The sequence below is a fragment of the Corvus brachyrhynchos genome, unplaced genomic scaffold, assembly GCF_000691975.1.
Source record: "Corvus brachyrhynchos isolate BGI_N302 unplaced genomic scaffold, ASM69197v1 scaffold97, whole genome shotgun sequence".
Classification (NCBI taxonomy): Eukaryota; Metazoa; Chordata; class Aves; order Passeriformes; family Corvidae; genus Corvus; species Corvus brachyrhynchos.
Window position 1 is genome coordinate 7,172,710 of NW_008239758.1, and position 12,151 is coordinate 7,184,860.

The 12,151-nt window shown below is 46.4% G+C and overlaps 1 protein-coding gene across 6 annotated transcripts in view; it reads left to right on the forward strand.

Moving 5' to 3' along the window:
- Positions 1-12,151, forward strand: part of CHD2 (chromodomain helicase DNA binding protein 2) — an 84,798-nt gene that overhangs the window by 34,548 nt on the left and 38,099 nt on the right. For all 6 annotated transcript variants that reach the window (XM_017742603.1, XM_017742607.1, XM_017742604.1 and 3 more), the window contains one exon: positions 9,893-10,100. In XM_017742603.1, coding sequence (XP_017598092.1) covers positions 9,893-10,100 — 208 coding nt within the window. The remainder of the gene's footprint in view (positions 1-9,892; positions 10,101-12,151) is intronic.

Here is a 12,151-nt window from a genome sequence, read left to right on the forward strand (position 1 = left end):
GATCAGCGCGCCGGGAGCGGGCGGCTGCCGCTGCCTCCCCCCGCTTCCGCTCATCTGCCGGGCGTGGGCTTACAGTGCTTTCATTTTAAGGGGTTTTCATTTTAATAGTGCAAGCTATTTTGAGAAGCGACTTGAAAAGAAGCAAGGCTATTTTTGCTGGGGATTTTTTTCCTTTTTTTTTTTTTTTAACTTCAAAAGGAATTGTAGAATGCCATAGTATTCCTGGAACATCTGTCGTCTTCTTTTTTTTTTTTTTTTTTTTTTTTTTTTTGCGTAGAGGTACAGCTTTCAGTATCTTTAAATCACCAAAACTCATTGTTTGCTTTCAGTGTGCATTTTGCATGTGATTTTCTTTCAGCCGAGTAGAAACACTGAACACATTTCTTAAAATGTTAAATTGTGGGTTTCAAGTTTTTATCCAGTTGACGGGTTACTTTTTAGCTGTTGTGGCCATGTGCATGTGCCGAGGCTTTCAGTTTCATTTGCACCGCTGCATTCTTCAACAAGGACTTTTTCCCCCCCCTCTTTTTAAGCTTTAACCCTTTGTGAAACTGTCCGGAGCCTTTTTTGAAAGGGAAAAATGTTTGATCAGTGCAGGACACAAAAGGAATAATGTGCAAGGAATTCATATGAATCGTGATGTAATCTCTGTGCAGCACAAAGGAGATTGTTCTTGTTTTGCTTTGTTACTTCTGTTTCACATTACCCTCGTGAAGGAAGTGTCTCATCTAATTACGCATGCACAATCCTGAGGCTTTCAACTCCTCTGTTCCCTGTTTTGTGATTGCTGCCAGAGATGGATACAGTATATACAGTGCTATAAAAAGGGCTCACAAACTGCAAGAAGCTACATTTAGCTGGAATTCATTGTCTTCTGGATTGTTCTTTTTTTAGTTAAACATCTTAAGCTAATTAACCAAATTTTATAGATTCTCTAAAATGCATGACTTTTACTGAATAAAAATTGAGAAATGGGAATAAAGAGCTCACCTGGGTAATTCTGTAACCCTGTTTCTGTGGCACAGCCTGTGCTGGGGCAGGGGCGTTGCCATGGCTGAGTGCACGTGTGTGCTGAGTGCACGTGTGTGCAGGCGTGTTCCCAGCTCAGTGAGTGCCTTCAGCCAAAGGAAGGTGATGTGGCTCAGATCGCAGATTAGAGCCTGTTCCCCTTTCTGTTTCACCTGCCACACACTGAGGGTAACAGTTGCCCTTATCTGCACCTTCCCCCACTTCCTCCAGTGCTGGAGACGAGCTGTGGCTCGGTGGTGGCATTTCTGAGAACGCGGATCCTGGCTGTGCCTCGGGAGCAGCGCTGGGGCTGCCATAACCACATTTGTGCATTCAAACAAACACTTCCACTGGTAGCTTTGACAGGGCTCAGAAGGAGGGCCAGCAAGGCATTGGTGTTTCATTTTAATCTCTCCAATTTGGTACAGGGATAAACCAGTTCCTGTCTTTGTTTTCATGTTTCACCCCTCAGAAAGTTGCTCATACCGTTAACAGGTTACTGAGCTGCCAAACTTGTCTCTGATGAATTTTTATACTGGCACATCTCTTAATTCAGGTTTATCAGTGCTGGTTTGGAGGAGCAGGTGAGGGTACCAGTGGCAGATGCAGACTGGCCATGAGGTGAAGTACCTGAGACTGCAAGCAGGAGTGTAGGGACTGAAGCTTCTGATGCCATGGACTGGCTGCTTTTGAACTCAAGATGGCCAAAGTAAACCTTCTTTGGGTGGGTTTGGCAGCTTATGCTGAAGTTGCATCTCCATATGACCTGGTGGTGTGTGTATCCACTGTGTTTTGTTTCGTGTTGCACACAGCATGAAGGACCACGCAGGAATTGCAATGTTAAATTAGGCTGCTAAGTTCTGGAGGTGGAAAAGGCTTCTAAATCTCTACTTGCCCCTAGCTGAAATCCAGCTCAGAAAGGAGCTGGTAATGGCTGGAGAAAGCTGCTGTTCTGCTTTATCTCTCTTCTCCTTCAAGGAAAATAAATACCAACAGCACAGCACTGGGGGAGGGGATGGCCTGGATTACCATAATTAGATAGAAGCAGCCTTCTGGCAAAGGTTGTGCTGCTCTACTGACATGGTGTTTGACATCAGTCTTTCTGGTGTGCTTTTATTAAAAGATGCGTGCTGAAATGCCATGTGAGGATGCTCTTTCAGTAGGTGCTGGTGTGTGTGTAAAGCCCACCTTCACATCCTGTAAAGAAGCCTTGAAATGAAAGCAAAAAAGCCCAGAGGAAAAGTTTACCCCTAGTGACTTGCAGTGAAGCTTTTTTGTCACACTGTTAATGCCTCATTTTCTTAGACGGATTGTTTTTTGGATATTATGAGCCAAGTGTTGCTGAGTCTTTCTAAATGCACAGCAGCTCATTTTACATTACAGCTTGTGCAGCACTGCTGCTAAATTATAATTTTCAGTCTCCACCTTGCTTTATATTTACCTGTGGGCTGAAATAACCTACTCCGTATTACATGTGATTTTGTGGCCTTGACTAATAGGGGTTAAAAATTAAAAAGTTTTTAACAGTGATCTCAGACTCCTTTCTGGTGTTGTGCTGGAAGTGCTGGCATAGCGTTTAATCCTGGCGTGGCTCAGTGCAGTGTGTCTGCCAAGCTCCACAGACGGGATAGGATGCTGAACACTTCATTGCTCACCACCCTTTACCCCAGCTATGAACAAGTGTGTTGCAATGTCAAGAATCCACTGACTGCAGAACACCCGACTCCTTAGGAAAAAGCTGTGTTGTAACTATTTATGTTTCTTGCAAGTGTTATTGTTGGGTATAGATGACTTAATAGAATTGCTAATATGTTAATTATAGGAGTCGTTTGCATCTCTCTCATGGGGAGGAATCTCTGTGCTTCACTACAGAGTTGTCACCAGCTGAGATTTGAATGCCATGTGCTGTCTATAAAACTTAAGCTTGGTGATGAGCCTTAAATCTCTTGGTTAAAAACAACTTTTAAAAGTCACTTGGAATAACCTCCTCAGGTTAGATCAGGCTTCCTTTTTCTGAACTGCAGGTCACCTGGAACCAGAAAGGAATTTCTGCACCATCATGTTCCTGTTAATGGGGTTTGGGTCCTAATTTCCATATACACTGCATGTCTTTAATCTCAGTGGTTTTAAAGGAAGTTTGCCAAAGAGAAAAAGCATCCACCTTTTCTGTACTAATTGTGTGTGCACTTTCCAGCCCTCATGCATCCACATGTCCTTTGCCAGTGGGGATGCACCTGTGTGGAAATCCCCTTTGTGCTGCCACTGAGCTTCAGCTCAGCTGTCCCCGGTGGGAATCGGCACAACGGTGGCTGGAACAGCGGAGGGCACAGGGACAGCTCTGCCCACTGTCTGAGGAAGGTGTGCACCCCCGGGCTCCTACTCTTCTCGTTGCCTGGGGCTGAGGAGGAGCTGGGAGCTGCCAGGAGCCAGCGGGTCCTCCCGCTGAAGTGGGATGTGGAGCCCGGAAACGCTTCGCTGCCTCCCGGGGAGGGAGAGACGGGGGCCCTTTCAAACCATGACAACTGCAATTGTTCTCCCCTTTCTGTGCAGGGAAAGGGAAGGATGCTGCCTTGGAGATTATCAATGGTGCTCCTTAATCAAGCAGACAGGTTTTGACTCCTTTTGTCCCTCTGCTGGTTTTTTTTCTTTTTTTTTCTCTTTTCCCACTGAACATCCCAAGCATTTTCACCCTCTGGCTTAAAGATCAGAGAGTGAGAGAGCCAGCTCTCCCCATCATGAATGGATTGCTCCTTTTGCTTGCTTATGCAAGCACGACATAGTGTCTTTGTAGTGGAGAAAAAAACCCCACCAGCTTTTGGAAAGTCTTTATCATTCAGGGATAGCCCAATGTGCTTGGCTGAGCTGCAGCAGAGCGGTGAGGGATATATTTAGCTCTGCCTTTGGCATTTGGGAGTCCTGTGCTGGGGTAAGTAGAAGTGGCCAGAATAGGCTGGGAAGCCTCACAGCCCAGTTCAGGTGGATATTTTGGATAGATACCTGCTGGGTGCATAATCCATCAGATGGTACAGCAGCACCATGGCCTGGCTGTGCCTACTGCTGTGTAAATGTAATGAACACCCAACCCTGCAAGCCACGTTTGCAGGCACAGGTGGGAGAAGTGTGGATTCTCCATGAGAACTTCTCACATGCCTATTTAAGGGGAAAAAAAATAAAAGTTGCTGGTCACAAAGTGAGGTTAGGGAAATATTTTTATGCTGCTTTGAAGCATGTGTGGGTAATCTGGAAGGGGCAGCCCTGTAACCATGGGAGTTTGTTGTGCCCCTTGAAAGCTAGCCCAGAGTTGGACAAACCGTATTCTGAGTATTCAGAGCTGTTTGAGACCCACTCCTAAACAATATGAGGAGCCTGGTTGTGTTTAGGATATTCTAGTTTAAGTTACTGCTTGGAAATAGATCAGTGTTTTAAATACCATTCGTAGGTATGGAGAGTAGAGGAGCAGGAGTATTTTTCTTCCTTCCTTTCCCCCCATTTCTACTTTTCCCTGCAGGAAATAAACTGGAAAAGCTCTTTCACCGAATGGCCCTTCTCAAGGCTTCTCACTTAGAAAATCTTTGCCTTGGGAGACAGGCAAGCACCAATCATTTTTCAGTAGACTTGCAGAGGAACTCAAAAAGCTAGGAATGAATTTATCTATCTTCAGTATCACAATCTGTCCTTCACTTGGCTCTCCTGCACGCTCCATGTGCTGTGTCTGTATGGCCTTGTCTATGATTACTGCGGTAATTTGCTCATTTCCTGTCGTCCCCCCCAACAAGGGATAGATCCCGTGCAGTTTTCACTCCTCTGTGGTACCTGTATTATCTTCTCTTTATCCAATGATCTATAGCTAGAATACATCTTGTGTTCCTCTCCCTGGCTTGTTTAGGCGAAAGGTTAAATTTAACATGGTTTAGTGCCTTTACAGCCACCCTGTGACTTGAGTGCACATATCAACGTTGACGGTGCTTGTTTAGACATTTCATATATGTTTATATAGAAACATAGAATGGTTTGGGTTGGAAGGGACCACAAAGATCACCTCATTCCAACCTCTCTGCCATGGGCAGGGACACCTTCCACTAGAGCAGGTTGCTCAGAGTCCTGTCCAACCTGCCTTGAACACTTCCAGGGAATGGGATGTTCACAACCTCTCTGGGCAGCCTGCTCCAGTGCCTCAGCACGCTCACAGTAAGGAATTTTTTCCTAATATCTAAACCTACTTTCAGTTTAAAGCCATTCCCCTTTGTCCTGTCCCCACATGCTCTTGTGAATAGTTTCTTTTCATAATAGGGAACATCACATTTATAGATAAGATATTCAAAGGAAATGTTTAACAGCAGCACAATTGTCATGTCAGTCGGTGTGTTTGTGCCTTCTGTGGTTTGTCACCGTGCCTGTGTGTCCCACAGTTTGTGCAGGCCACTTTAGGAAGACAGACCTCTTAAAATAGTTTTAAGCTGGTGGCCTGCACCAGCTTTGCTGCTCTGTACTTCGGAGTAAATCTCAGGTTGGTTCTGGTGGTGGATGGGAGCAGCTTGGAGCAGCTGGCAGCCTGAGCTGAAGAGCTGTGGGAGCCCAGGAACCCCTCTCAGGTAGAGCTGGCTCTGCCAGACAGACACCCCTAGTCTGGACCCTGCCGTGGTCCTGCCAAGGCCAGTGGGGCTGTGGGGACAGGGCATGAGGCTCAGCTGACCCAGTGGCTACCCCTGGACCTCAGGCTGCTCACCCCTTTCTCAGGATCTGTTAGGTTGGAAAAGACCCCTGGGATCATTGAGTCTGACCTATTACTTTTCAACTCTGCAACTTGCCTGCCACTGCCAAGTGCAGTTTATTTCCACTGTTCCCAGTTACTGTAAAGGCTTGGTCTGAACTTGGCTTAAGCCAAGCTGGCGGTGACTTGCTGTTTCTGTGGTGTGTTATCAGGAAGCCTGGCAGGTCCAGCCAGTGCTGGGAACATGGGCTGCAGGGTGAGGAGGGATGGGAGTGGGGAGGGGCTGTCCCAGCCACCTGCCCGTGGCATTTTGGTGTCAGTGAGCTGTGGATGTGCACCTGGGTGTCAGTTACCCACAGCACTCGTGAGGCTCTGGCCAACAATGCACAGGAGTTAAACGTAACGGTTCCTGCTGTCATCCAGCCCCTGATGTTATATCCAGTCATGGGATAATCTGCCAGGATCCTTCTCCAGCTTTCATGGACTGTTTTTGCTGGTGCTGAATCCTTGCAGAGCTTGCACAGCTCAGTGGAATGTTGCTGTTTGGATTCAAACTTGTTTAGATTCAAAACATTCACAAACAGTTCTTAAAGCTGGGAGGAGCTTTGCATGTGGGAGGTTCTTGGGTTATTAATCCTCCTTTATTCCCCTGTCTGAATTCAAGTTCTGTCCCTCAAAAGCCACATTTTAAACACTGGGGCAGAATGGTCCCAGTTAGAGCTATTCCCCGGTCAGTTCTTGGTTTCACAACTGCTTATATTTTTCAGCTGTCTCACACCTTCTGGAAACATATCTACTGTTTGTTCTTACTGAGAGCTTATAAAATGATTTGCTGTTTGCAAAGATGATTCCCTATAAAATGAAGTCATATATGAAATATTAAATGCAAAGTCTGGAGGCTTCAGGCACGTGGTAATTGCCTTTTAAACTCAGATGCCTCACTGTAAAGGGTCTTATCACTGCCTTTCAGCTACTTATTTCTTGGAAGGAACATATCCTTGGTAAGGAATGATTAAGTTTTGCTCCCCCTCAAGTCCAGGAGCAGGCTCTTAATTAAAACAGACTTACAGCCTGAAGTATTTCTTGGAAACCAGAGGAATGTATTTGGCTGAGTCTTTGCAGATCTCAACTTCTTTTAAGAGTTTCTCACTTCAAGGAAGTTACCAATGGTCCATCTGTTGCTTTCTTTTGATGTTCATGGGTGTTTTTGGAGGAGGGTGGTCTGGTTGAGTTGTGATTTTTGTGACAATTAATTATAGCTTATCCCTCACTTACAGTTTAATTGAAAGTAGGTCTTGTTTGGATGCTAACTTAGGGGCATTTAACCAGGACAAATTCCAAAAATAACTTCTGAAAAGAGGACTTAGGTCTCCAGGTACATACAGTGTTAGACCTGATTTGACATCTGATGTTGCTAATACATTATATTCTGTTGGCAGGTAGAAATGCTTTCCTGATTGTTGCAGTGACAGTTAGAAAGGACTATTTTATGGAAATAGGCCTTTCAGTTATTTTTTTAATCCGATCAACATAGAAATGAAGACAAACACATATTTTGCCTCAATAACAGGTTGTTCATTAAAAAAGAAGAATTATTTGCAACAGCCTTCAAAAGGATGTAACCACTTCTCATCTGTGTTTCTTTCCTTAGTAGGGCAAGCAGGTGTGCAGGCAAATACCTGCACATACAGATGTGTATGTCACCAGAGAAGTCTCCCTCTTTTCAAATGACACAGTTCACAGCCTGAAAAAAAAGAATTACAGTGTTCAGATAATGTTGTGGATAAAGCACGTGAATTATGGCTGTCGATGTGCAGAGAGCCTGTGTCCCTGTGTCTTTGAAATAAAGCTTAGGGCTTTGAGGAACAAAGAGCTCCAGAGTGGGAGGAGGACATTAATTAGTGTTCTGCCTCTGAACAAATACTGTCAGAGCTGTCTGGCCTCAGTCTTGCCTGGGCTGTTAGAATTCCTTCCAGCTATTGCTAGTAAATCTGATTGAAGGAAAAATTGTCCTCCTCTTCCTGTGTGGAACACAGGATGCCAGCATGGCTCAGGCAGAGCCTGATGTTGTCACTTCTGTCATGACAGCAGAGCTTCGGATGCCTCCAGATCCCGTTCCTTTGTGGAGGCCCAGAGGGATGGTGTCCTGCCAAGCCCTGCCCATGGACACCATCTGTCCCCAGAGCTGCTGGAGTGCCATTCCCAGGAGCGGTGTGGCACCACCACGGGTTATGGCTGTGGCACCACCATGGGTTATGTGTGTGGCACCACCACACTTTATGGCTGTGGCAATGGAGGGCTGTGGCAGACAAGGGGGGGGGGACTGTTGTAGAGCCTGCAGAACAAGGGGTGTAGTGGGACACTGTGTGTGGGGCTGCGTCTTGGGTTATCGTGGATCACCGCCATCCATGGACAGGGACAGGCAGGAGGGACTGGGCAGCCTGGAATGGCCGTAGTTCAATTTCCAGCCCTGCTTGGAGGAAGCATTGTAATAACCCCGTTCCCTCAAACCCAGGCTGGGACAGTATAACAGCAGCCATGGGTGACGGCTGCCCGCGCTCCTTGCGGAAGGGGCTCCGTTTGTGTCCCCTCAGGCTCGCACGGCCGCGCTCCCTGCGGTTCCCCTTGCCCGGGGCAGTGCCAGGAGCCTCCATCCCAGGGATCGGGCACGGCCCCGCGCTCCCAAGATGGCGGCGGAAGGGCGGCCGCGAAATGGCGGCGGCGGCGGCGCCTGAGGGCGCGCGGGTGCTGCCCCCTGCCCGCCTCCCGGCCCACAGCCGCGGATCCCGGGATTTGTCCTGTCCGGGAGCGGGACCGGCCCGGCTCCATCCGGGCATCCCCAGCTGCCCATCCCCGTGGAGTCGGATGTAAATGTACACGTGCACGTGCTTTGGTGGTGCTTGTTTTGTTTTTGTTTGGCTGGTTTTTTGTTTGGTTTTTTGTTTGTTTGGGGTTTTTTTGCCTAATTTTATTGTTTCTTCCTTGAATCGTGAGATCTGAGCAAAGCCTTTGATGTACTTTGTTACTTTTGTACAAAAGTAGAAAAAAAAAATAAAGATCTGTTTTCCCTCTGTGGAGTTTTCCTGACTCTTCTTTCATAGTGTTCTAAGTAAACCCTTAAATATCACAAACACATCCAGCTGCCAGTGAAAAGCTGACTGGGAAAGGGGTGCTCCTTGTTCGAAAAGTTTGTAGCATCACTGTCACTGGATTTTTGTTTGTGACAGCGAGGTTTGAGTGCTGCTTTACCAGCGCACGTATGATATGGTGTACTGAGATTTCAGCTTGCTTTTCTGGATTTTAAAATAAAAAGAGTAGATGTTGGGAGTGATTGGGCAAAGGTATTTGAATGTTTTGGCCACCTAAAATAGTTTGGCCTCTCACTGTTTTGTTGAGGAGCCTAATTATTTAAGGGGATATCCTGTGTGTTAACCCGTTTGTATATAAAGATACTAAAAAAAAGAAGAGGGAAATACACTACTTGGTCATCTGCTCTCCCATTATTGGCTTGAGAAATGCAGTCTGCACAGCACTGGTGTGATCCTTTAAACAGGAGCTGCTCCAGCCACAAGCCCATATAAGATTCTTTCTTCTGTCCTGTTGCTGAATTCATTTTTTTTGCAAGAAACATTATATTTAATATCATTCATGGTGTTATGGGTATAGCATTTGATACTGGCCTTTTCCAGAAAATGGGTATCAGATTTATTTTGAACCACTGGCCACAGTAGGATGCAGTGGAGAGCCGTGCTGGAGCAACTGCTTATCTTTAATACAGCTGGATGGTCTCTGGATGCTGCAGCTCCCACTCTACCTTATTCTTCCTCGCTCCAAGACAGCCACATCCTCCCAGTAGTACCTGTGCTGCTGGTACTGCTAATGCTTCTGTTCACCTACCACCACTGCTTGTGTTCTGGTGATGAGCAGGAGATCCTAGACAGGGACTTCTGGGGCTGCACTCTCACCTGTGTTCATTGTCAGTCCTGCGAAGGAACTGCCCCTGCTGCAAAATGCCAGTGCGGGGTGTCTCTTCAGGACTGCAGGGTCCACGCTTGCATTCATGCTTTTCCAAGCCTGTTGTTGTGGCTTGGATGTGTCTCAGGTTTGCTCGCTGCATATTTCACAGCTGTGTCAGTGCAGTTAAAATGTAACCTCTTCTTTCTCTACCACTAGTCACTCGGCATCCGAAGAAGCCTCTGGCTCTGACTCTGCAAGCCAGTCTGAAAGTGAGCAGGGCAGCGAGTCAAACAGCAGCTCCGAGTCCTCTGAGAGTCAGTCTGAATCCGAAAGTGAATCAACTGGTTCCAAATCCCAACAGACCCCTCCTGAAACCAAAGAAAAACCAGCCTCTAAGAAGGAAAGGATAGCAGATGTTAAAAAGGTATTGCCCCTGCTGCTCTGCCCAGACACATTACTCCTGTACCACCACCAAAGGTCAGACAGCAGGACCTCAGTGAAGCTGTGTCCAACTTCCTGGCCACGTTGCACATGGACCGAACAGCCTCTGACCTCCAGTGTCCCCAGAGGCTGTCTGGTCTGTGTGCTGGAGCCCTGCTGGTGTCACCCTTGAGAGCAGGAGCTGCTGTGTTTGTGGAACAACCCCTGAGGCACCAGGTAGATGATCACAGGGCCGACTAGTGTGAATGAGGGGTAGGTGCCTGCCATCACTACATGATCCTGTCATTTCATCCTCTGCCTCTGTCTTTCCACTCCTCTCTCCTGTCTCTCCTCTCCCTCAGAAGTAGTAAAGCCTCCCCATGAGAAAAATAATCAGGGAGAAGGTTTTGAAGTTTGAACCACTTCGGGTTTTTTTACATCACTCTTCCTCTGAAAAAAGCATAGGGAAAAAAAAAAGAGGAAGAATGAAAAAGCGATTTAACTTCCATTATTTATTAAGTCCAGAACAGTGCTTCTTTGTTGTGGTTTTTTTTTCCCTCACAGCTTCCCAGCACCTCCCTAGCAATACCCCTCAGATAGCCAGGTTTTCCCTCTACTTGCTGTCCAGCAGGAAAGGGGATTGTGGATGTTACTGCACATAGTGTCCCTCTTCATTCCCCGGGGCAGAAGCTGCAACTCAACCTGCTTTGCCTGAGGGATGGAGGCACCTGAGTAACATAGGGTAGTGTGAGGTGAGAAAGAGGAGCCCAAATACCATTTGGAGACAGGAACTCAGTGAACTGAGTTCGTTTGGAAGGAGAAAATTCTGGTTAGGTCAGCTTGTTTGTTTGTTTGTTTGTGGTGTGTAACTGTCCTGTTGTTCTTAGCCATGGGTTGCACTGAGCACAGTTTGCTCCTGAGAGGGAGTTTTATGGAGAAAGTTGCTATGTGTGTAAAGGATAAGGAGGACGGACCATGCTTCCAGCCTGCGCTCCCTATGGACCTGCTAGGGAGAAGTGAAGGATTTTGTTACCAGCTTCTCCCTCTCACAAAGCTCCAGGCTGCTGGCTCAGGTTGTGGCTAAATGCTCCAGTGTTCGGACTGCCAAGGGAGGATGAGTTTATAAGGCAGTTGTGGTAACACTATATTAAAATTTGTGCTTTATTGTTGAAAGGTGGGCACCAAAGGAACTTTTCTCTCCCTCTGAAGGATTCAAAGAGCATGTCCCGAACAAAAAATGTTAACATTATCCTGTGAGGAAGTGCATCCATATACAGGGTGATAATTAGTATGGATGAAACATGAAAAGGTCAGGGCACCCTCTAATAAGAAAGCCTCTCCCTTCCTTAATTTCTCTGTTAATGGGTGTCTTCCTTAGCTAGGGTCTAACCTAGGCGTGTTGATACCAGTTCCCCTTGAATAACCAATGCAATTAATTATTATATTATTGTTTATTTGGCATTTGTCTAGATACACCCATGAAGGCAAGGTTAATCTGTATTAGGTGCTATTAAGATTTGTCATGGAAGTCGCTCCCACATTCAAAACCCATGCCATTTAATAGATGAAAAGACAAGTTCTTCAAATGGTTTAGGGAGCATTTTGATTTATTCTTTCATGTGAATGTACCTCTACTTGCATGCCCAACAGATACACACTGTCACAGTCTGTTCCTTATCCCATTACTCCTTTAACAGAGGCAGAAAAATTGCTGGGCTGCAGCCTTTTATCCATCATGCTCTCAATCCCAATCACTGCTGCGTCTGGCAGTGTATTTTGATTTCCTTTTCCTGCCAGTGGCTTTTTGAGATATTTGAGGACTGGAGACAGAGAGAATGAGAAGGAAATGAATAGATGTAGAGAACTAAGAGAGTAAGCTCTGCTGAGGGAGAGAGGAATTGCTGGTGTAGGATTTTGAGGGGCATGGTGGTGGTTTGTGTCTGCCGTGTAACTCTTGTTTCCTGTGTCACCAACACAACTCTGCATTCATCCCCCTCAGGGCATCCCATTCTTGTCTCCCCCTTCTCCTGTCCACCTACAAGAACAGTTGCATGC